At 43.2% G+C, this 25,599-nt stretch overlaps 1 protein-coding gene across 1 annotated transcript in view; it reads left to right on the top strand.

Moving 5' to 3' along the window:
* Positions 1-25,599, top strand: part of ptc (protein patched) — a 565,812-nt gene that overhangs the window by 191,034 nt on the left and 349,179 nt on the right. The window contains exon 4 of the mRNA XM_070083049.1: positions 19,850-19,919. Within this exon, the coding sequence (XP_069939150.1) occupies positions 19,850-19,919 (70 nt within the window). The remainder of the gene's footprint in view (positions 1-19,849; positions 19,920-25,599) is intronic.

Genomic DNA, 25,599 nt, shown 5'->3' with positions numbered 1-25,599 from the left:
ACCTGCATAGTTACTTAGGTTCACCCACCACCTGCATAGTTACTTAGGTTCACCCACCACCTGCATAGTTACTTAGGTTCACCCACCACCTGCATAGTTACTTAGGTTCACCCACCACCTGCATAGTTACTTAGGTTCACCCACCACCTGCATAGTTACTTAGGTTCACCAACCACCTGCATAGTTAGGTTCATCCACCACCTGCATAGTTATTTAGGTTCATCTACCACCTGCATAGTTACTTAGGTTCACCCACCACCTGCAGAGTTACTTAGTTTAGGTTCATCCACCACCTGCATAGTTACTTAGGTTCACCCAACACCTGCATAGTTAGGCTCACCCACCACCTGCATAGTTACTTAGGTTCACCCACCACCTGCATAGTTACTTAGGTTCACCCACCACCTGCATAGTTACTTAGGTTCACCAACCACCTGCATAGTTAGGTTCATCCACCACCTGCATAGTTATTTAGGTTCATCTACCACCTGCATAGTTACTTAGGTTCACCCACCACCTGCAGAGTTACTTAGTTTAGGTTCATCCACCACCTGCATAGTTACTTAGGTTCACCCAACACCTGCATAGTTAGGCTCACCCACCACCTGCATAGTTAGGTTCACCCACCACCTGCATAGTTACTTAGGTTTACCTGGAGTTTACCTGGAGAGAGTTCCGGGGGTCAACGCCCCCGCGGCCCGGTCTGTGACCAGGCCTCCCACCTGCAGAGTTACATAGGTTCACCCACCACCTGCATAGTTACTTAGGTTCACCCACCACCTCCATAGTTAGGCTCACCCACCACCTGCATAGTTAGGTTCACCCACCACCTCCATAGTTAGGCTCACCCACCACCTGCATAGTTAGGTTCACCCACCACCTGCATAGTTACTTAGGTTCACCCACCACTTGCATAGTTAGGTTAGGTTCACCCACCACCTGCATAGTTAGGTTCACCCACCACCTGCATAGTTAGGTTCACCCACCACCTGCATAGTTGGGTTCACCCACCACCTGCATAGTTAGGTTCACCCACCACCTGCATAGTTATGTTCACCCACCACCTGCATAGTTATGTTTACCCACAACATGCATAGTTAGGTTCACCCACAATCTGCATGGTTAGTTCATCCAACACCTGCATAGTTAGTTAGGTTCACCCACCACGTGCATAGTTAGTTAGGTTCACCCCCTCCTGCATAGTTAGTGTTAACCACCACCTCCATAGTTAGGGTCATCCACCACCTGCATAGTTAGGGTCACCCACCATCTGCATAGTTAGGGGCACCCGCCACCTGCATAATTAGGTCACCCACCACCTGCATAGTTAGGTTCCCCCACCACCTGCATGGTTAGTTAGGTTCACTTACCACCTGCATGGTTAGTTAGGTTCACCCACCAACTGCATAGTTAGGTTACGTTCACCCACCACCTGCATAGTTAGGGTCACCTACCACCTGCATGGATAGGTTCACCCACCACCTGCATAGTTACGTTCACCAACCACCTGCATAGTTACGTTCACCAACCATCTGCATAGTTACGTTCACCCACCACCTGCATAGTTACGTTCACCAACCACCTGCATAGTTACGTTCACCCACCACCTGCATAGTTAGGGTCACCTACCACCTGCATAGATAGGTTCACCCACCACCAGTATACTACTGACTCCGGCCATACAATAGAGCGGAAAAATAATGTAAGGGACCTGGGAGTAGTAATGTCTGAGGATCTCACTTTCAAGGATCACTACAGTGCCACGATCGCACGTGCAAAGAAAATGATAGGATGGATAATGAGAACTTTCAAAACGAGAGATGCCAAGCCCATGATGATCCTTTTCAAATCACTTGTTCTCTCTAGGCTGGAATACTGCTGTACATTAACATCTCCATTCAAAGCAGGTGAAATCGCAGATCTAGAGAGTGTACAGATATCCTTTACTGCACGTATAAGTTCTGTCAAGCACCTTAACTACTGGGAACGCTTGGAAGCACTTGACTTGTACTCGTTGGAACGCAGGAGGGAGAGATATATCATAATCTACACTTGGAAAATCTTGGAAGGAATGGTCCCAAATCTGCACACAGAAATCACTCCCTACGAAAGTAAAAGACTGGGCAGGCGATGCAAAATGCCCCCAATAAAAAGTAGGGGCGCCATTGGTACACTAAGGGAAAACACCATAAGTGTCCGGGGCTCAAAACTGTTCAACAGCCTCCCATCAAGCATTAGGGGAATTGCCAATAAACCCCTGGCTGCCTTCAAGAGAGAGCTGGACAGATACCTAAAGTCAGTGCCGGATCAGCCGGGCTGTGGTTCGTACTTTGGACTGCGTGCGGCCAGCAGTAACAGCCTAGTTGATCAGGCCGTGATCCATCGGGAGGCCTGGTCATGGACCGGGCCGCGGGGGCGTTGATCCCCGGAATAACCTCCAGGTAACCTCCAGGTAACCTGCATAGTTAGGTTCACCCACCACCTGCATAGTTGGGTTCACCCACCACCTGCATAGTTAGGTTCACCCACCACCTGCATAGTTATGTTCACCCACCACCTGCATAGTTAGGTTCACCCACCACGTGCATAGTTAGGTTCACCCACCACCTGCATAGTTAGGTTCACCCACCACCTGTGAGCTCAGTGTGGTGGTGATCACAGCAGTGGTGACCTCCGCAGCTTGTGTGGTTGTGAGGTTAAGACAGTGGTGACGCTGCTGGTAGAAGTACTGCACAGTAGTGATGCTTCTAAAAATCATCCTATTGCGCTAGTGTTTATGCAAGTACCACGGTTCAAATCCCGGTCCATTTTACCGTTTATATAATGTATGTATGCACACACACAGACACTTGTGTATATATATATCTATATACATATACATATATATATATATATATATATATATATATATATATATATATTATATATACATATTATATATATAAATATATATTGGTGGAATGATGATGTAAAGAGAGTAGTATGGGAGAAAAAGTTAGCATAAGAGAAGTTTTTACAAAGTAGAAGTGATGCAAGGAGGGAAGAGTATATGGAGAAAAAGAGAGAGGTTAAGAAAGTGGTGAAGCAATGTAAAAAGAGAGCAAATGAGAGAGTGGGTGAGATGTTATCAACAAATTTTGTTGAAAATAAGAAAAAGTTTTGGAGTGAGATTAACAAGTTAAGGAAGCCTAGAGAACAAATGGATTTGTCAGTTAAAAATAGGAGAGGAGAGTTATTAAATGGAGAGTTAGAGGTATTGGGAAGATGGAGGGAATATTTTGAGGAATTGTTAAATGTTGATGAAGATAGGGAAGCTGTGATTTCGTGTATAGGGCAAGGAGGAATAACATCTTGTAGGAGTGAGGAAGAGCCAGTTGTGAGTGTGGGGGAAGTTCGTGAGGCAGTAGGTAAAATGAAAGGGGGTAAGGCAGCCGGGATTGATGGGATAAAGATAGAAATGTTAAAAGCAGGTGGGGATATAGTTTTGGAGTGGTTGGTGCAATTATTTAATAAATGTATGGAAGAGGGTAAGGTACCTAGGGATTGGCAGAGAGCATGCATAGTTCCTTTGTATAAAGGCAAAGGGGATAAAAGAGAGTGCAAAAATTATAGGGGGATAAGTCTGTTGAGTGTACCTGGTAAAGTGTATGGTAGAGTTATAATTGAAAGAATTAAGAGTAAGACGGAGAATAGGATAGCAGATGAACAAGGAGGCTTTAGGAAAGGTAGGGGGTGTGTGGACCAGGTGTTTACAGTGAAACATATAAGTGAACAGTATTTAGATAAGGCTAAAGAGGTCTTTGTGGCATTTATGGATTTGGAAAAGGCGTATGACAGGGTGGATAGGGGGCAATGTGGCAGATGTTGCAAGTGTATGGTGTAGGAGGTAGGTTACTGAAAGCAGTGAAGAGTTTTTACGAGGATAGTGAGGCTCAAGTTAGAGTATGTAGGAAAGAGGGAAATTTTTTCCCAGTAAAAGTAGGTCTTAGACAAGGATGTGTGATGTCACCGTGGTTGTTTAATATATTTATAGATGGGGTTGTAAGAGAAGTAAATGCGAGGGTCTTGGCAAGAGGCGTGGAGTTAAAAGATAAAGAATCACACACAAAGTGGGAGTTGTCACAGCTGCTCTTTGCTGATGACACTGTGCTCTTGGGAGATTCTGAAGAGAAGTTGCAGAGATTGGTGGATGAATTTGGTAGGGTGTGCAAAAGAAGAAAATTAAAGGTGAATACAGGAAAGAGTAAGGTTATGAGGATAACAAAAAGATTAGGTGATGAAAGACTGAATATCAGATTGGAGGGAGAGAGTATGGAGGAGGTGAACGTATTCAGATATTTGGGAGTGGACGTGTCAGCGGATGGGTCTATGAAAGATGAGGTGAATCATAGAATTGATGAGGGAAAAAGAGTGAGTGGTGCACTTAGGAGTCTGTGGAGACAAAGAACTTTGTCCTTGGAGGCAAAGAGGGGAATGTATGAGAGTATAGTTTTACCAACGCTCTTATATGGGTGTGAAGCGTGGGTGATGAATGTTGCAGCGAGGAGAAGGCTGGAGGCAGTGGAGATGTCATGTCTGAGGGCAATGTGTGGTGTGAATATAATGCAGAGAATTCGTAGTTTGGAAGTTAGGAGGAGGTGCGGGATTACCAAAACTGTTGTCCAGAGGGCTGAGGAAGGGTTGTTGAGGTGGTTCGGACATGTAGAGAGAATGGAGCGAAACAGAATGACTTCAAGAGTGTATCAGTCTGTAGTGGAAGGAAGGCGGGGTAGGGGTCGGCCTAGGAAGGGTAGGAGGGAGGGGGTAAAGGAGGTTTTGTGTGCGAGGGGCTTGGACTTCCAGCAGGCATGCGTGAGCGTGTTTGATAGGAGTGAATGGAGACAAATGGTTTTTAATACTTGACGTGCTGTTGGAGTGTGAGCAAAGTAACATTTATGAAGGGATTCAGGGAAACCGGCAGGCCGGACTTGAGTCCTGGAGATGGGAAGTACAGTGCCTGCACTCTGAAGGAGGGGTGTTAATGTTGCAGTTTAAAAACTGTAGTGTAAAGCACCCTTCTGGCAAGACAGTGATGGAGTGAATGATGGTGAAAGTTTTTCTTTTTCGGGCCACCCTGCCTTGGTGGGAATCGGCCAGTGTGATAATAAAAAATATACATATATATATATATATATATATATATATATATATATATATATATATATATATATATATATATATATATATAGATAGATATATATATATATATATATGTGTGTTTGTATATATATATGTATGTATATATGTATATATATATATATATATATATATATATATATATATATATATATATATATATATATATATATATATATATATATATATATATTAGATAGATAGATAGATATAGATATGTTTATATGCAAGACAAGCCACGGATGGTGGAGATCTTTAGCTCAAGTACTTTCACACTTCTGAGTACGTCATCAGGAGCTGTGCAGTGTTGCAAGGGCAGCAACAGGAGAAATAGGGTAAGTTTTTTCAGAGTATGGTAGCACGGTGGCACCAGCCAATATATGACTGAGGGAGAGATGCCCAGCGGAATGCCAACCACACACTGGTCTCCCCCACCCAACCCCTCATGGGGTCGGGTGGAGTAGGCCCCACAGCTTGCAGATCGTATGAGGTAAAATAACTAAGAGGTAGCTAATAGCCAACCCTAAGCTTCTAACTGCTGGGAACAGGTCATGTGACGTAAGAAGTTACATTAAAATAGTAGATCATTTACATACAGAATGTAGCTAATGTGAACAACCTTCTACCTAATGAAAAAGAAGGAATAAATCCCTCATTTTGTCGACCGGTATCCCTCTTGAAACATGATAGGAATTGTTGTATAACTTAAATTGTGTTCTGTACTAACTCAGTAACTATTTAGTGGAGACTATTGTGGACAGCCTTAAACAACAATGTTACACAAGACCGCAGGATTGTTCCTTATGCCAGAGACTTCGTCATGTTTCAGTTATGTTCAGCCAGAGTCTGCAGACTGAGCATCATGGTACACGTCGTGAACGTCGATATAATATGTAACATCTTGTTATGTCCGTCGCGAATATCGATATTTAACATGTTAGGTCTGCCGTGACCGTCGTTATAACTCACTCAGCTACTACTGCATACAGGCATCGTAATGCTACAGGTGCTCTAGGTGGTGTGCTGCAATACTGACTGCAACCTGGGAGATATAACATCAGTAGTAAGGAACTAGTCATGTTGGTTCATATAGGTACGACTGCACATGTGTGATCATACTGGGAAACCCCGAAAAAGAGGCAGTGACCCACTGAGGTCCTAACCTGTCTAGGTACAGCGGTACAAGGTACACATAGTTGATTACAACATGTTAATTGCAACTAGTTTAGTGATTTACTGAATTAGTTTGTTAGCAATACTATAATGATTATTATATAATAATGATAGTAGTAGTTGATAGTGGATAATAATTATATTAATGGTGCTAAAAAGAAAATAATCAGGGATTGCTTAGATATTATAAGAAAGAAAAGCCTGAACGGGAGTATTCACACATTCATATTAAATGACACTGAGAGTATTTCCCAAAAAAGGGATTTATTCCTCCCATTTAATTAATTAGAAGGCTGTTTACATTAGCTGCAATTTGTATGTAAATGATCCACTATTGTAATGTAGCTGAGGGGATTTCCCATGGCCATTCCATGTATTTCAGCACAGTATTTGCCTTCAAACACAAACTTGCAGTCAGTAGCAGAAAGTTTAATCAGTTTAATAATTATATTCGTAGGGTAGAGCAGGGAGAAGTTTGATAGTTCCTCTTCAAGGTACGTAAGCAAGTCTGGAACAGTGACTCTGGTAAACAGTGACTCTGGTAAACAGTGACTCTGGTAAACAGTGACTCTGGTAAACAGTGACTCTGGTAAACAGCGCTGTGACATCAAAACTCACAAGGGTAAAGTCGTGTGAATCATTTAATTTCTGGAGCCTCTCACTAAGGTTAACATTATTTTTAATATGTGCTGAGCTGAATATTTCCACCTCCCTTTTATACCTATATATATATATATATATATATATATATATATATATATATATATATATATATATATATATATATATATATATATATATATATATATATATATATATATATATTTATTATCACACTGGCCGATTCCCACCAAGGCAGGGTGGCCCGAAAAAGAAAAACTTTCACCATCATTCACTTCATCACTGTCTTGCCAGAAGGGTGCTTTACACTACAGTTTTTAAACTGCAACATTAACACCCCTCCTTCAGGTGCAGGCACTGTACTATATATATATATATATATATATATATATATATATATATATATATATATATATATATATATATATATATATATATATATATATATATATATATATATATATATATATATATATATATATATATACCACTTCTAGAACTTTACTGGGGACCCTCATCCTCAGAGAAGACAATAAACAAACATACATACATACATTCACGGTAAACTGGACAGAGATTCGAACCGTGGTACTTGCGTAACCACGGTTACGCAAGTAACTGAGGTTGCTGTCAGTGAGGTTATTCCAAGTGGTTGAGGGGGTAGGGTGGGAGAGGTATTTATACCTCCCACCCGGGGGGTATCCCTCTCCGGGGGCCGGGGTATCCCTCTATTTGGGGACAGGGGGTATCCCACCCTGGGGAGGCAGGTCTACCAGCTGGTCTAGCCTCGCCTTGTTATGGTGGCCGCCATGTTTGTTTACATTGTAGACTAGCGTCATCAACTACGAGATTTTGTTTACATCTCGTAACTTGTCCCTTGTTATATGTATTTTGTTTTTGCTTATTTTCAATTATCTCTATTTATGTTTAGTTATCTCCAGTTATCTCTATCTTTGGCTATCTCCAGTTATCTCTATCGTTGGTTATCTCCAGTTATCTCTATCTTTGGTTATCTCCAGTTATCTCTATCTTTGGTTATCTCCAGTTATCTCTATCTTTGATTATCTTCAGTTATCTCTATCTTTGGTTATCTCCAGTTATCTCTATCTTTGATTATCTCCAGTTATCTCTATCTTTGATTATCTCCAGTTATCTCTATCTTTGGTTATCTCCAGTTATCTCTATCTTTGATTATCTCCAGTTATCTCTATCTTTGATTATCTCCAGTTATCTCTATCTTTGATTATCTCCAGTTATCTCTATCTTTGGTTATCTCCAGTTATCTCTATCTTTGATTATCTCCAGTTATCTCTATCTTTGGTTATCTCCAGTTATCTCTATCTTTGATTATCTCCAGTTATCTCTATCTTTGATTATCTCCAGTTATCTCTATCTTTGATTATCTCCAGTTATCTCTATCTTTGGTTATCTCCAGTTATCTCTATCTTTGATTATCTCCAGTTATCTCTATCTTTAATTATCTCCAGTTATCTCTATCTTTAATTATCTCCATTTATCTCTATCTTTGGTTATCTACAGTTATCTCATCTGCAACTGGTCTGAGGAACTTTTTAGTTTTCCCTTACGAAGATAGCCAGACTTTTGTCGGTAATTCATTTTATTTACAAAGGGAGAGTGTTGAAGAGTCGGGGGCCCATTACACTTCTTTCTCAGCGTACTTATAGGAGGAGCATTACACTAGGCCTACTGATCCATGGTAGACTGGTTGAACTTAACATCTAATTACACTCATATACCTGTCCAATCTACTTTTTTTAAATTGGTCCTGTAGAGTAAATTACTCTCTATCACGTTTCTCTCAGTACAGAAAGAGAAACACATCACTGTGGCGAGAAGTATACAGTTGTATACCTTTGACAGATCTCGAGAGTTTTTCTACCCCTGCAGCCCACCCCTGGACCTGGTAGGTTGACAGACAACAAGCATCCTAGGAGATACTACCCTCCTGTCAAGTAACTGTGAAACGGAAGCCTGTCAAACGTCATGCACTCTTGCCCACACGTTGGGTGATACGTAAATCTTTCACACTTCCATGTGATCTGTAAGATTCCCAGTCTCGTGGTGCGGTCAGCTGTACTTCACCACACAGTAAATTCATGAATACTGTGAGTGATACTGGGAACGCCTTGAAGTCTTAAATATGTACTCACTGGAGTGGAGGAGAGATACAAGATAATATATACCTAGAAAATACTTGGAAGCCTTCTCTCAAACCTGCACACTGCCATAACAACATACTGGAGTGAGATTAGATTTAGATTTTGCCGCCGAAACGGCTAGTTTATTGTGCACCGTATATCCACTCTGTGGACGGTACCGCAAGAGCATGTGGATACGTAAAAGGCCTAGGAACTAGGCCCCAAAAAGTTAACAGGAAAAGATTTGGATTTAGATCTACAGTTGTCTTAGCTGTTACAAGCAAATTTAAGAAATTTGCACAATATAACTGGAATTTATTGTCAATAATAAGATATCTTGACATATGACTATAGGTTATTTTTCTCTCTCTATATTCCTCAATAAGTGGACAATAAAGCACATAGTGTTCAAGATAGTGACCATAGTGTTCAAGATAGTGACCATAGTGTTCAAGATAGTGACCATAGTGTTCAAGATAGTGACCATGGTGTTCAAGATAGTGACCATAGTGTTCAAGATAGTGACCATAGTGTTCAAGATAGTGACCATAGTGTTCAAGATAGTGACCATAGTGTTCAAGATAGTGACCATAGTGTTCAGGATAGTGACCATGGTGTTCAAGATAGTGACCATGGTGTTCAAGATAGTGACCATAGTGTTCAAGATAGTGACCATAGTGTTCGAGATAGTGACCATAGTGTTCAGGATAGTGACCATAGTGTTCAAGATAGTGACCATAGTGTTCAGGATAGTGACCATAGTGTTCAAGATAGTGACCATAGTGTTCAAGATAGTGACCATAGTGTTCAAGATAGTGACCATAGTGTTCAGGATAGTGACCATAGTGTTCAAGATAGTGACCATAGTGTTCAGGATTGTGACCATAGTGTTCAAGATAGTGACCATAGTGTTCAGGATAGTGACCATAGTGTTCAAGATAGTGACCATAGTGTTCAAGATAGTGACTACAGGGCCGCCACATAACTCTGTATTTGGTTTGATCATCATGTGTGTGTATCTCCCAAGCTGCCAGAAATACTTGTAACCAACACTAAGCCTGGCTACTACAACAATGGTCAACTTGTTCACATTGCAAGTTGCTCCATAAACGTACTTACGTTCATGTTATAGTGAGTTATAAACCTATTTAGGCTTCTAATTGCATTCCTATAAAATTCAGTTTCATTATTTATTTGTCTCCTAATATTCCTAATGCTAGACACAAAGTTATGTTCTACATTTGCCTTCAGGGTACCTTTTTGGGATAATTTATCAACTGTAGCATGAAGGAGCAATACTATGTGTGATGGAATCCAGAACATCTGTGCATTAAATCCTTTTTTCCGTGTTTTTTGTTGTCTGTATCTGGCTTCTCCAGTAGTTATGTTAGTCATTATGTGAGTCAAGAGTCTTTAGTGGTGACATAGACTCAATAATAATCATAGAGTCAATCTCAGTGTCATAAGTTTGCCATTAGAATGGCAAGCAATTCAGTTTGCAGTGTAGATGCCCATGTTGTTAATTCTTATGCCTAACTCAGGAAAGTTGCTATCATTCTTAACAAGGGAGGTGGCAACAAGAGCAGATGCAGCCCTGCCAGAAAACTCCTGTTTAGATCCATCAGTGTATATAACTTGTGATAACTTATTACTACCAGCTAGGTGAGAAATTTCTTCTTGAGATTTAAGGAAGGGATTACAAGCAATGAGCTTCTTGGGAGGGACTTGCAAGTATGTGATATTAAATGAACACATCTTTCATGGAGGGGTGAAATGCTCTTGTTGCCTACAGTGATACAGTTCATGCAGGTTATAAAACTTAATATAATTGCATGTTTTCATAATCTATTTAGATCTCTGTCTATTTACTTCTAGACATTTAGTAAAATTCGTAGTGACAGTGTCTAGTTCATATCTTATCATTTGAATACCGAGTACAATCCTTCTACTAAGCTCCCCAACCTCCTTCATTATATTAAAAACTTTGGTAGATTTAGGACAGCCAAGAATAATTCTGAGAGCTTCATTTGGCATTAGTTCCAAGGGCCGGAGAAAATTTTCCTTAGCTAATATTAACATGGGCGCAGCATAATCAATTAAGGATTTAATATAGGCTATGTACATCATTCTTCCTATTATAACATTAGCACCATAGTTGAGGTTGTAGTCAGCAACAGCTTTGAGAGTATTTAGCCTATCTTTTCCATTCTTATTTAGTTATGGTATGATGGATTTATTAAAGGGTACATCTATACCAAGATATCTGTAAGATTTAACGTAGCTAATGTTTTAACCCTGCAAACAGACGGGTGGGGGATGTCGTTTGCTTGTCAATATCTTTGTTTTAGATGAAGATATGACGACGCCTAGTCGATTACAAATTACTGGAACTTTGTTAAGAATGGTATTCCTCTTATTATGCCCTGTTGTGTGGTTCATGATGTCATCAACATAGCTTATAACTATATGTTTAAGTGAGGCAGGTAGAGCATATAGGGACATTTCTTTAGATTCGCTTCTAAAGCCTTGGTCGAGTTCAGAGAATACTTTTTTTGACAGATGTCTTATCCAGCTGAGTAGGCTACCACCAATATTTATTTTGGCTGGTTCATGTAGTATAACAGTCCTGTTTGTAATATCAAATTTACATTTTACATCAAGATATGTAGTAAAACTTGTAGAGGTGTGTGCAAAGAGGGAGAGAGACAGAGAGAGAGAGAGAGAGAGAGAGAGAGAGAGAGAGGGAGGGGGAGAAGTTAACGTCTCTTAAAAAACTACACCAAGCATTATCTCTTGAGGTGGAATGAGAGATATGGGAGGAAGTGCAAAATAAACCCAGTGAAAAGCATGGGTACGGTGTGGACAATAAGGGTACACTGTATCAACATTCATGGTCCAAATTATTCAACATCCTACCAGAAGATATCAGAAACTCTGCTGAACAAGTGTAGAAGTCTTCATAAGGAAATTGGACAAGTATCTTCACCAGGTGCCAGAGCAAACAGGCTGTTATGGATATGTGGGGCAGCTGGCCTCCACCAGCAAGAGCCTGGTTGACCAGGCTACAACCAGACAAGCCTGTCCCAAGGCCGGGCTCCAGGAGTAGAAAGACTCATGGAACTCATCAAAGGTATTGTCTAATGCAGCATTAGTACAGTCACACACACACACACACACACACACACACACACACACACACACACACACACACACACACACACACACACACACACACACACACACACACACACACACACACACAGTTTATATGTCTTAATACACACGTATCTTTGCTCTCTTCTCTCTTAATTCTGATTCCCCGAATATATGACTCATTGATTCCGAGACCTGGTCCTAGACTCAGGCCTCCAGGTTGTCATATTGATCAGTCAGGCTGTTGGTACAGGTAGCAAGCAGTCTGGGACACTATGTGGTGGTCAGTGAGGACAGATTAAAGCGACTCCGCGGCCAGAATTTTAATCCGAGGAGGAGGAAGAGGGGGAAGGAAGAGGGAAGTATGGAAATAATAAGATTCTGAAAAATAGGGTCAAAAAAATCGTTTTTAAAAACTTGTGATTTTCAGGATCTTTGAAAAAAATTCTTCAACTGTTGTTTCTGTAGTTACTGGGAGGGGGAGGGGGAGGGGGAGGGGGAGGGGGAGGTGTAGCCCCCCCTGTGCCCCCGTAGCTGTCACTAGCGACATAACATGGGAGAGAGAAACCACTCACTGGAGTGAAAGTGTCTCAGATGATCTTACACTCAGGGAGATCGTGGAGACCACGTGCACGAGCACCCCACGTGCACGAGCACCCCACGTGCACGAGCACCCCACGTGCACGAGCACCCCACGTGCACGAGCACCCCACGTGCACGAGCACCCCACGTGCACGAGCACCCCACGTGCACGAGTACCCTATGTGCACGAGCAACCCACGTGCACGAGCACCCCACGTGCACGAGTACCCTATGTGCACGAGCACCCCACGTGCACGAGTACCCTATGTGCACGAGCAACCCACGTGCACGAGCACCCCACGTGCACGAGCACCCTACGTGCACGAGCACCCTATGTGCACGAGCACCCTACGTGCACGAGCACCCTACGTGCACGAGCACCCTACGTGCACGAGCACCCTACGTGCACGAGCACCCTACGTGCACGAGCACCTTATGTGCACCAGCATCCCACGTGCACGAGCACCCCACGTACATGAGCACCCTACGTGCACGAGCACCCCACGTGCACGAGCACCCTACGTGCACGAGCACCCCACGTGCACGAGCACCCCACGTGCACGAGCACCCCACGTGCACGAGCACCCTACGTGCACGAGCACCTTATGTGCACCAGCATCCCACGTGCACGAGCACCCCACGTACACGAGCACCCCACGTGCACGAGCACCCCACGTGCACGAGCACCCCACGTGCACGAGCACCCCACGTGCACGAGCACCCCACGTGCACGAGCAGACAAGGAAAGACTACAAATGGACCTGGAGAAGCTGCAGGGTTGAACTGACTAGGTACATTGCAGTGTAAGGCCAGCCGATGTGGGTTTATGAAATCGTTAGAGGACAAAGACGACCGGAAACAGAGTACGGGCTTGGAGGACACACACTGCACACATCCCTGAAAGAGATACTTGAAAAAATCTTTATACCTTTGATATACCTTTGAAGAGTTTCGGAGCCTGGCCATAGGCCAGGCTCGTCTGGTGCTTGCCTGGTCAACCAGGCTGTTACTGCTGGAGGCCCGCTGCCCCATATATTCATCACAGCCTGGTTGATCTGGCACCTGGTGAAGATACTTGTCCAGTTTCCTCTTGAAGGCTTCTACACTTGTTCCAGCCATGTTTCTGATATCTTCTGTTGATACAGTAGTCTCTTATTGTCCCCACCGCACCCCTGCTCCTCACTGGGTTTATTTTACACTTCCTCTCATATCTCTCACTCCAGTATGTTGTTATGGCAGTGTGCAGATTTGGGACCAAGCCCTCGAGTACCTTCCAGATATATATTATCATGTATCTCTCTCTCCTACGCTCCAATGAGTACATGTTCAAGACTTGAAGGTGTTCCCAGTAGTTTAGGTGCTTTACTGGCTCAATGTGAGCCGTAAACGATGTCTGTATTTGTTCCAGCTCTGATATTTCTCCTGCTTTGACCGGGGCCGTCAGCACTGAGCAGTGTTCTAAATGAGGGAGCACTAGTGATTTAAAGTGTGTCACCATCGGCACTATATCCCTTGTTTTGAAAGTTCTCAATACCGACCCCGTCATCTTCCTGGGTATCATGATCTTTGTCTTGTTATGGTCTTTAAAAGAAAGTTCAGCTGACATAATTATTCGCAGGTCTTTTACGTGTTCCTTTTGTTCTATTTGGTGACCCTCTTGAGTTTTGTATATAGTGTTCCTTTTGAGTTCTTCATTCTTTCCATACCTAAGCAGCTGGAACTTATCACCACTGAACGTCATGTTCTCCACTGCCCACTGGAAAACCCTGTTTATGTCTTCCTATACTTTTTCAGTGTCCTCTACCGTACTGACTTTCATGCTTATTTTAGTGTCATTTGCAAATTATAATACTAAAATGTGACGGGTGTTTTTATGTATGTCTGCTATGAGGATGAGAAACAGCAGAGGTGCCAGGACAGCCTGAAGGATGAAGGATGAAGTACCTGAAGGATGTTTCCGGGGAATGAAAACCTACTGCGGCTGGGTCCCAGACCAGCCTCCTTATGGATCAAGATCCGGTCAACCAGGCCACACACAGTTCAATGTACGAACACAGCTCGGCTGGTCAGCAACTGATCTGAGGGAACTTAAGTTCCCTCTTTAAGGCAACCAATGATTTGTTAGTAGTTCTCGTATGCACGGAGGGAGGGCGTTGAAGAGTGGAGAACCTCTTGCGCTCATCCTGTTCTCTCTCTAGTGTATTCATTGCGCCTCTGATTCTTTATTGGAGGCATCTTACATCGTTTGCCATATCTCTTCTTGTCATTAGAAGTAATTTGTGTGTTCGGGTTTGGGACCAGGCCCACCAGGATTTTCCAGATGTACATGTAATTTTTTCGCCCGTATTCCTTGAAATACGATTGAAGGAGCTTCAAACGTTACCAGTAATTTGGATGCTTGAGTGAATACATTGAATACATACTGGCAATGGAAGTTCTCTGTACGTTGTCCAGCTCAACAATCTCGCCTGCTCTAACGGAGACCGTCAGTATACAGTAAGTAGCATTCCACCCTGGAGAGAACAAGAGTATCATTATTGGCTCAGCATCTCTTGTCTTAAAAGTTCTAGTTATCCATCCTATCATTTTCCTTGCAGTAGCAGTGGCAACATTGTTGTGATTCTTGAGAGCAAGATCTTCCAACATGATTACTCCCAGGTCTTGCACATGAAACTTTTGCTGTAGTGTCCTGTACTCCATTTCAATTTTTATTTCCTCCATTCTTCCATAGCTAAATAACTGAAACTTGTCTTCATTGAACATCATATTGTTGCTTGAACCTCACTGGAAGACTTGATTTATATCCGCCTGAAGATTCGCTGTCTTCGACGGATTCCACTCACAGATTCTGGTGTCATCGGTAAAGAATGTTACGGTGCTTTAATTTATGTTCTTGTCAATGTTGGATATAAGAATGAGAAACAGAAATGGGTGAGTACTGTGCCTTGAGGAACAGAACTTTTCACTGTGTCAGCCTGTCCATCTTCACTGTTTACTACTACTCTCTGGGTTCTATTTGCTAAATATCCATCCTCCCACTTTACCAGTTTCCTTTTGAACGCATTTTGTGCGCTGTCACACCATGGTCACACTTGTCGAATACTTTTGTAAAGTCATTGTACACTACATCAGCATTTAGTCTGTCTTCCATAGCATCCAGGACCACGTCGTAATGAAATTCACCAAGGGCATATGGAATATGCAGCGCCAGTATGAAACCTGCATGTGATAAAGAGTTTAGATAGATTCTGCTGCTGGATCGGCTAGTTTAATGTGTACCCATAACCATCCAGTGGAAGGTAGCGCAAGAACATATGGATACACAAAAAACCTTAGTGTGGGCAAGTGTTTGTGTGTTTCTTAGTGTGGGCAAGTGTTTGTGTGTTTCTTAGTGTGGGCAAGTGTTTGTGTGTTTCTTAGTGTGGGCAAGCGTTTGTGTTTGTTAGTGTGGGCAAGTATTTGTGTGTGTGTCTTAGTGTGGGCAAGTATTTGTGTGTTTCTTAGTGTGGGCAAGTATTTGTGTGTGTGTCTTAGTGTGGGCAAGTATTTGTGTGTGTTTCTTAGTGTGGGCAAGTATTTGTGTGTGTGTCTTAGTGTGGGCAAGTATTTGTGTTTCTTAGTGTGGGCAAGTATTTGTGTGTGTTTCTTAGTGTGGGCAAGTATTTGTGTGTGTTTCTTAGTGTGGGCAAGTATTTGTGTGTGTGTCTTAGTGTGGGCAAGTATTTGTGTGTGTTTCTTAGTGTGGGCAAGTATTTGTGTGTGTGTCTTAGTGTGGGCAAGTGTTTGTGTGTTTCTTAGTGTGGGCAAGTATTTGTGTGTGTGTCTTAGTGTGGGCAAGTATTTGTGTTTCTTAGTGTGGACAAGTATTTGTGTGTGTTTCTTAGTGTGGGCAAGTATTTGTGTGTGTTTCTTAGTGTGGGCAAGTATTTGTGTGTGTGTCTTAGTGTGGGCAAGTATTTGTGTGTTTCTTAGTGTGGGCAAGTATTTGTGTGTGTGTCTTAGTGTGGGCAAGTGTTTGTGTGTTTGTTAGTGTGGGTAAGTGTTTGTGTGTTTCTTAGTGTGGGCAAGTGTTTGTGTGTTTCTTAGTGTGGGCAAGTGTTTGTGTGTTTCTTAGTGTGGGCAAGTGTTTGTGTGTTTCTTAGTGTGGGCAAGTGTTTGTGTGTTTCTTAGTGTGGGCAAGTGTTTGTGTGTTTCTTAGTGTGGGCAAGTGTTTGTGTGTTTCTTAGTGTGGGCAAGTGTTTGTGTGTTTCTTAGTGTGGGCAAGTGTTTGTGTGTTTCTTAGTGTGGGCAAGTGTTTGTGTGTTTCTTAGTGTGGGCAAGTGTTTGCGTGTTTGTTAGTGTGGGCAAGTGTTTGTGTGTTTCTTAGTGTGGGCAAGTGTTTGTGTGTTTCTTAGTGTGGGCAAGTGTTTGTGTGTTTCTTAGTGTGGGCAAGTGTTTTTGTGTTTCTTAGTGTGGGCAAGCGTTTGTGTGTTTGTTAGTGTGGGCAAGCGTTTGTGTGTTTGTTAGTGTGGGCAAGTGTTTGTGTGTTTCTTAGTGTGGGCAAGTGTTTGTGTGTTTCTTAGTGTGGGCAAGTGTTTGTGTGTTTGTTATTGTGGGCAAGCGTTTGTGTGTTTCTTAGTGTGGGCAAGTGTTTGTGTGTTTCTTAGTGTGGGCAAGGGTTTGTGTGTTTCTTAGTGTGGGCAAGTGTTTGTGTGTTTCTTAGTGCGGGCAAGCGTTTGTGTTTGTTAGTGTGGGCAAGTGTTTGTGTGTTTCTTAGTGTGGGCAAGTGTTTGTGTGTTTCTTAGTGTGGACAAGTGTTTGTGTGTTTGTTATTGTGAGCAAGTGTTTTTGTGTTTCTTAGTGTGGGCAAGTGTTTGTGTGTTTCTTAGTGTGGGCAAGTGTTTGTGTGTTTCTTAGTGTGGGTAAGTGTTTGTGTGTTCCTTAGTGTGGGCAAGTGTTTGTGTGTTTCTTAGTGTGGGCAAGTGTTTGTGTGTTTCTTAGTGTGGGCAAGTGTTTGTGTGTTTCTTAGTGTGGGTAAGTGTTTGTGTGTTTCTTAGTGTGGGCAAGTGTTTGTGTGTTTGTTAGTGTGGGCAAGTGTTTGTGTGTTTCTTAGTGTGGGCAAGTGTTTGTGTGTTTCTTAGTGTGGGCAAGTGTTTGTGTGTTTCTTAGTGTGGGTAAGTGTTTGTGTGTTTCTTAGTGTGGGCAAGTGTTTGTGTGTTTGTTAGTATGGGCAAGTGTTTGTGTGTTTCTTAGTGTGGGCAAGTGTTTGTGTGTTTCTTAGTGTGGGCAAGTGTTTGTGTGTTTCTTAGTGTGGGCAAGTGTTTGTGTGTTTCTTAGTGTGGGCAAGTGTTTGTGTGTTTCTTAGTGTGGGCAAGTGTTTGTGTGTTTCTTAGTGTGGGCAAGTGTTTGTGTGTTTCTTAGTGTGGGCAAGTGTTTGTGTGTTTCTTAGTGTGGGCAAGTGTTTGTGTGTTTCTTAATGTGGGCAAGTGTTTGTGTGTTTCTTAGTGTGGGCAAGTGTTTGTGTGTTTCTTAGTGTGGGCAAGTGTTTGTGTGTTTCTTAGTGTGGGCAAGTGTTTGTGTGTTTCTTAGTGTGGGCAAGTGTTTGTGTTTTTTAGTGTGGGCAAGTGTTTGTGTGTTTCTTAGTGTGGGCAATTGTTTGTGTGTTTGTTAGTGTGGGCAAGTGTTTGTGTGTTTCTTAGTGTGGGCAAGTGTTTTTGTGTTTGTTAGTGTGGGCAAGTGTTTGTGTGTTTGTTAGTGTGGGCAAGTGTTTGTGTGTTTGTTAATGTGGGCAAGTGTTTGTGTGTTTGTTAATGTGGGCAAGTGTTTGTGTGTTAGTGTGATCAAGTGTGTGTGTTTCTGGCAACATTTAACATACTGTGTTGTGTGCATGAGTCAGCTGATCACAGTGTGTGAGTGAATCAGCTGATCACAGTGTGTGAGTGAATCAACTGGACACATTCTCACAACACGAGTAGTGATGATATCATGCTGTTATCACCACACTTGTAGTAGCATCACCACACTCTACCATCACCACACTTGTAGTAGCATCACCACACTCTACCATCACCACACTTGTAGTAGCATCACCACACTCTACCATCACCACACTTGTAGTAGCAACACCACACTCTACCATCACCACACTTGTAGTAGCAACACCACACTCTACCATCACCACACTTGTAGTATCAACACCACACTCTATCACCACACCTGTAGTAGCAACACCACACCTGTAGTAGCAACACCACACTCTACCATCACCACACTTGTAGTAGCAACACCACACACTACCATCACCACACTTGTAGTAGCATCACCACACTCTATCACCACACTTGTAGTAGCATCACCACACTCTATCACCACACTTGTAGTAGCAACACCACACTCTATCACCACACTTGTAGTAGCAACACCACACTCTATCACCACACTTGTAGTAGCATCACCACACTCTATCACCACACTTGTAGTAGCAACACCACACTCTATCACCACACTTGTTGTAGCATCACCACACTCTATCACCACACTTGTAGTAGCATCACCACACTCTATCACCACACTTGTAGTAGCAACACCACACTCTATCACCACACTTGTAGTAGCAACACCACACTCTACCATCACCACACTTGTAGTAGCAACACCACACTCTACCATCACCACACCTGTAGTAGCATCACCACACTCTACCATCACCACACTTGTAGTAGCAACACCACACTCTACCATCACCACACCTGTAGTAGCATCACCACACTCTACCATCACTTCTGTAGTGTCAGCCTGAGCTGGGAGAATTCGGTAGTGTCAGTGCTGGCAGACTTCAAATCGTTCCTTCCAGCAGAGTTGCAGTTACTAATCACTTGGGAATTACCATCTCTCTGGATTTTAAAAGTGAGTGAGGGATTTACCAAGGTGAGGGGAGGTGGGGAGGAACATTCCACGTCCTGAGTATTCCAGTTTAACGCCCCGCTGTTTCTTCACTTCCATGACAGATCCTGGAGTCTGCGAGACCTCTGCTTCGCTCCCAGTTTGCCTTTCTTCGACAACTATATCATAGAGAAGGTGAGTCAAGTTACCTCAGTGTTTCTGTGTTACCACTGTTGATGCAACATGTATCCAGTGTTACCACTATTGATGCAACATGTATCCAATGTTACCACTGTTGATACAAAATGTATCCAGTGTTACCACTATTGATGCAACATGTATCCAGTGTTACCACTGTTGATGCAACATGTACCAGATGTTACCATTGTTGATGCAACATGTATCCAGTGTTACCATTGTTGATGCAACACGTAGGAGGCCTGGTCACAGACCGGGCCGCGGGGGCGTTGACCCCCGGAACTCTCTCCAGGTAAACTCCAGGTATCCTGTGTTACCAATGTTGATACTACATATATCCAGTGTTGCCACTGTTGATGCTACATGTATCCAATGTTACCACTGTTGATGCAATATGTATCCAGTGTTATCACTGTTGATGCAACATGTATCCACTGTTATCACTGTTGATGCAATATGTATCCAGTGTTATCACTGTTGATGCAACATGTATCCAGTGGTATCCAATGTTACTATTGTTAATGCAACGTGTATCCATTTTTACCAGTGTTGATGCAAGATGTATCCAATGTTACCACTGTTGATGCAACATGTGTCCAATGTTACCATTGTTGACGAAACATGTATCCAGTGTTACCAATGTTGATACTATATATATCCAGTGTTGCCACTGTTGAGGCTACATGTATCCAATGTTACCACTGTTGATGCAATATGTATCCAGTGTTACCACTGTTGATGCAATATGTATCCAATGTTACTATTGTTGATGCAACGTATGTCCAGTGTTACCATTGTTGATGCAACGTGTGTCCAGTGTTACCATTGTTGATGCAACGTGTGTCCAGTGTTACCATTGTTGATGCAACGTATGTCCAGTGTTACCATTGTTGATGCAACGTGTGTCCAGTGTTACCAGTGTTAACATTGCCTTACTTCCGCACTGCTAGTTAACACTGACTTCCTCACTGCTAGTTAACACTAACTTGTTCACTGCTAGTTAACACTAACTTGTTCACTGCTAGTTAACACTAACTTCCTCACCGCTAGTTAACACTAATCTCTTCACTGCTAGTTAACATTAACTTCCTCACTGCTAGTTGACATTCGCTGACTGCTAGTTAACACTAACTTCTTCACTGCTAGTTAACACTACCTTCCTCACTGCTAGTTAACATTAACTTGTTCACTGTTAGTTAACACTAACTTCTTCACTGTTAGTTAACACTAACTTCTTCACTGCTAGTTAACACTAACTTCTTCACTGCTAGTTAACACTAACTTCTTCACTGCTAGTTAACACTAACTTCTTCACTGTTAGTTAACACTAACTTCTTCACTGCTAGTTAACACTAACTTCTTCACTGCTAGTTAACACTAACTTCTTCACTGCTAGTTAACACTAACTTCTTCACTGTTAGTTAACACTAACTTCTTCACTGCTAGTTAACACTAACTTCTTCACTGTTAGTTAACACTAACTTCTTCACTGCTAGTTAACACTAACTTCTTCACTGCTAGTTAACACTAACTTCTTCACTGTTAGTTAACACTAACTTCTTTACTGCTAGTTAACACTAACTTCTTCACTGTTAGTTAACACTAACTTCTTCACTGCTAGTTAACACTAACTTCTTCACTGCTAGTTAACACTAACTTCACTGTTAGTTAGCACTAACTTCTTCACTGTTAGTTAACACTAACTTCTTTACACTAAAACAGCAGTGCCAAGTTTTATAGCAGTGCCAAGCTTTATAACAGCGCCAAGCTTTATAACAGTGCCAAGCTTTATAACAGTGCCAAGCTTTATAACAGTGCCAAGTTTTATAGCAGTGCCAAGCTTTATAACAGCGCCAAGCTTTATAACAGCGCCAAGCTTTATAACAGTGCCAAGCTTTATAACAGTGCCAAGCTTTATAACAGTGCCAAGCTTTATACTAGTGCCAAGCTTTATAACAGTACCAAGCTTTATAACAGTGTCAAGCTTTATAAGTGTCAAGCTTTATAACAGTGCCAAGCTTCATAACAGCGCAAGCTTTATAACAGTGCCAAGCTTTATAACAGTGCCAAGCTTTATAACAGTGCAAGCTTTATAACAGTGCCAAGCTTTATAACAGTGCCAAGCTTTATAACAGCACTTAGGTCTATCACAGAGCCTATCAGTGAGATAACTTTGAGCTTAGCGTTGTCTACCCAAGACTGGCTCTGATGTAACTAACTTGGTAGCGTGTAACAAATCCACACGTAAAAGTGTGTTATCCAACAAACCCAGCCAGGTGTTACCTAACAAACCCAGCCAGGCGTTACCCAACAAACCCAGCCAGGCGTTACCCAACAAACACAGTCAGGCGTTACCCGACAAACCCAGCCAGACGTTACCCAACAAACCCAGCCAGACGTTACCCAACAAACCCAGCCAGACGTTACCCAACAAACCCAGCCAGACGTTACCCAACAAACCCAGCCAGACGTTACCCAACAAACCCAGAGTCTGCTACAGAGAGCCTCAATATTGAGGTCCTCTTGAGCAGAGTCTGCTACAGAGAGCCTCAATATTGAGGTCCTCTTGAGCAGAGTCTGCTACAGAGAGCCTCAGTATTGAGGTCCTCTTGAGCAGAGTCTGCTACAGAGAGCCTCAATATTGAGGTCCTCTTGAGCAGAGTCTGCTACAGAGAGCCTCAATATTGAGGTCCTCTTGAGCAGAGTCTGCTACAGAGAGCCTCATATTGAGGTCCTCTTGAGCAGAGTCTGTTACAGAGAGCCTCAATATTGAGGTCCTCTTGAGCAGAGTCTGCTACAGAGAGCCTCAATATTGAGGTCCTCTTGAGCAGAGTCTGCTACAGAGAGCCTCAATATTGAGGTCCTCTTGAGCAGAGTCTGCTACAGAGAGCCTCAATATTGAGGTCCTCTTGAGCAGAGTCTGCTACAGAGAGCCTCAATATTGAGGTCCTCTTGAGCAGAGTCTGCTACAGAGAGCCTCATATTGAGGTCCTCTTGAGCAGAGTCTGCTACAGAGAGCCTCAATATTGAGGTCCTCTTGAGCAGAGTCTGCTACAGAGAGCCTCAATATTGAGGTCCTCTTGAGCAGAGTCTGCTACAGAGAGCCTCAATATTGAGGTCCTCTTGAGCAGAGTCTGCTAGAGAGAGCCTCAATATTGAGGTCCTCTTGAGCAGAGTCTGCTACAGAGAGCCTCAATATTGAGGTCCTCTTGAGCAGAGTCTGCTATAGAGAGCCTCATATTGAGGTCCTCTTGAGCAGAGTCTGCTACAGAGAGCCTCAATATTGAGGTCCTCTTGAGCAGAGTCTGCTACAGAGAGCCTCAATATTGAGGTCCTCTTGAGCAGAGTCTGCTACAGAGAGCCTCAATATTGAGGTCCTCTTGAGCAGAGTCTGCTAGAGAGAGCCTCAATATTGAGGTCCTCTTGAGCAGAGTCTGCTAGAGAGAGCCTCAATATTGAGGTCCTCTTGAGCAGAGTCTGCTACAGAGAGCCTCATATTGAGGTCCTCTTGAGCAGAGTCTGCTACAGAGAGCCTCATATTGAGGTCCTCTTGAGCAGAGTCTGCTACAGAGAGCCTCATATTGAGGTCCTCTTGAGCAGAGTCTGCTACAGAGAGCCTCATATTGAGGTCCTCTTGAGCAGAGTCTGCTACAGAGAGCCTCAATATTGAGGTCCTCTTGAGCAGAGTCTGCTACAGAGAGCCTCAATATTGAGGTCCTCTTGAGCAGAGTCTGCTACAGAGAGCCTCAATATTGAGGTCCTCTTGAGCAGAGTCTGCTACAGAGAGCCTCAATATTGAGGTCCTCTTGAGCAGAGTCTGCTACAGAGAGCCTCAATATTGAGGTCCTCTTGAGCAGAGTCTGCTACAGAGAGCCTCAATATTGAGGTCCTCTTGAGCAGAGTCTGCTACAGAGAGCCTCAATATTGAGGTCCTCTTGAGCAGAGTCTGCTACAGAGAGCCTCAATATTGAGGTCCTCTTGAGCAGAGTCTGCTACAGAGAGCCTCAATATTGAGGTCCTCTTGAGCAGAGTCTGCTACAGAGAGCCTCAATATTGAGGTCCTCTTGAGCAGAGTCTGCTACAGAGAGCCTCAATATTGAGGTCCTCTTGAGCAGAGTCTGCTACAGAGAGCCTCATATTGAGGTCCTCTTGAGCAGAGTCTGCTACAGAGAGCCTCAATATTGAGGTCCTCTTGAGCAGAGTCTGCTACAGAGAGCCTCAATATTGAGGTCCTCTTGAGCAGAGTCTGCTACAGAGAGCCTCAATATTGAGGTCCTCTTGAGCAGAGTCTGCTACAGAGAGCCTCAATATTGAGGTCCTCTTGAGCAGAGTCTGCTACAGAGAGCCTCAATATTGAGGTCCTCTTGAGCAGAGTCTGCTACAGAGAGCCTCAATATTGAGGTCCTCTTGAGCAGAGTCTGCTACAGAGAGCCTCATATTGAGGTCCTCTTGAGCAGAGTCTGCTACAGAGAGCCTCAATATTGAGGTCCTCTTGAGCAGAGTCTGCTACAGAGAGCCTCAATATTGAGGTCCTCTTGAGCAGAGTCTGCTACAGAGAGCCTCAATATTGAGGTCCTCTTGAGCAGAGTCTGCTACAGAGAGCCTCATATTGAGGTCCTCTTGAGCAGAGTCTGCTACAGAGAGCCTCAATATTGAGGTCCTCTTGAGCAGAGTCTGCTACAGAGAGCCTCAATATTGAGGTCCTCTTGAGCAGAGTCTGCTACAGAGAGCCTCAATATTGAGGTCCTCTTGAGCAGAGTCTGCTACAGAGAGCCTCAATATTGAGGTCCTCTTGAGCAGAGTCTGCTACAGAGAGCCTCATATTGAGGTCCTCTTGAGCAGAGTCTGCTACAGAGAGCCTCAATATTGAGGTCCTCTTGAGCAGAGTCTGCTACAGAGAGCCTCATATTGAGGTCCTCTTGAGCAGAGTCTGCTACAGAGAGCCTCATATTGAGGTCCTCTTGAGCAGAGTCTGCTACAGAGAGCCTCATATTGAGGTCCTCTTGAGCAGAGTCTGCTACAGAGAGCCTCATATTGAGGTCCTCTTGAGCAGAGTCTGCTACAGAGAGCCTCAATATTGAGGTCCTCTTGAGCAGAGTCTGCTACAGAGAGCCTCAATATTGAGGTCCTCTTGAGCAGAGTCTGCTACAGAGGGCCTCAATATTGAGGTCCTCTTGAGCAGAGTCTGCTACAGAGAGCCTCAATATTGAGGTCCTCTTGAGCAGAGTCTGCTACAGAGAGCCTCAATATTGAGGTCCTCTTGAGCAGAGTCTGCTACAGAGAGCCTCAATATTGAGGTCCTCTTGAGCAGAGTCTGCTACAGAGAGCCTCAATATTGAGGTCCTCTTGAGCAGAGTCTGCTACAGAGAGCCTCAATATTGAGGTCCTCTTGAGCAGAGTCTGCTACAGAGAGCCTCAATATTGAGGTCCTCTTGAGCAGAGTCTGCTACAGAGAGCCTCAATATTGAGGTCCTCTTGAGCAGAGTCTGCTACAGAGAGCCTCATATTGAGGTCCTCTTGAGCAGAGTCTGCTACAGAGAGCCTCAATATTGAGGTCCTCGTGAGCAGAGTCTGCTACAGAGAGCCTCATATTTAGGTCCTCTTGAGCAAAGTCTGCTACAGAGAGCCTCAATATTGAGGTCCTCTTGAGCAGAGTCTGCTACAGAGAGCCTCAATA

This window comes from Cherax quadricarinatus, chromosome 8, assembly GCF_038502225.1.
Source record: "Cherax quadricarinatus isolate ZL_2023a chromosome 8, ASM3850222v1, whole genome shotgun sequence".
Classification (NCBI taxonomy): domain Eukaryota; kingdom Metazoa; phylum Arthropoda; class Malacostraca; order Decapoda; family Parastacidae; genus Cherax; species Cherax quadricarinatus.
Note: the sequence above shows the minus strand (reverse complement) of the source record. Positions and strands in the feature narration are given on the sequence as shown.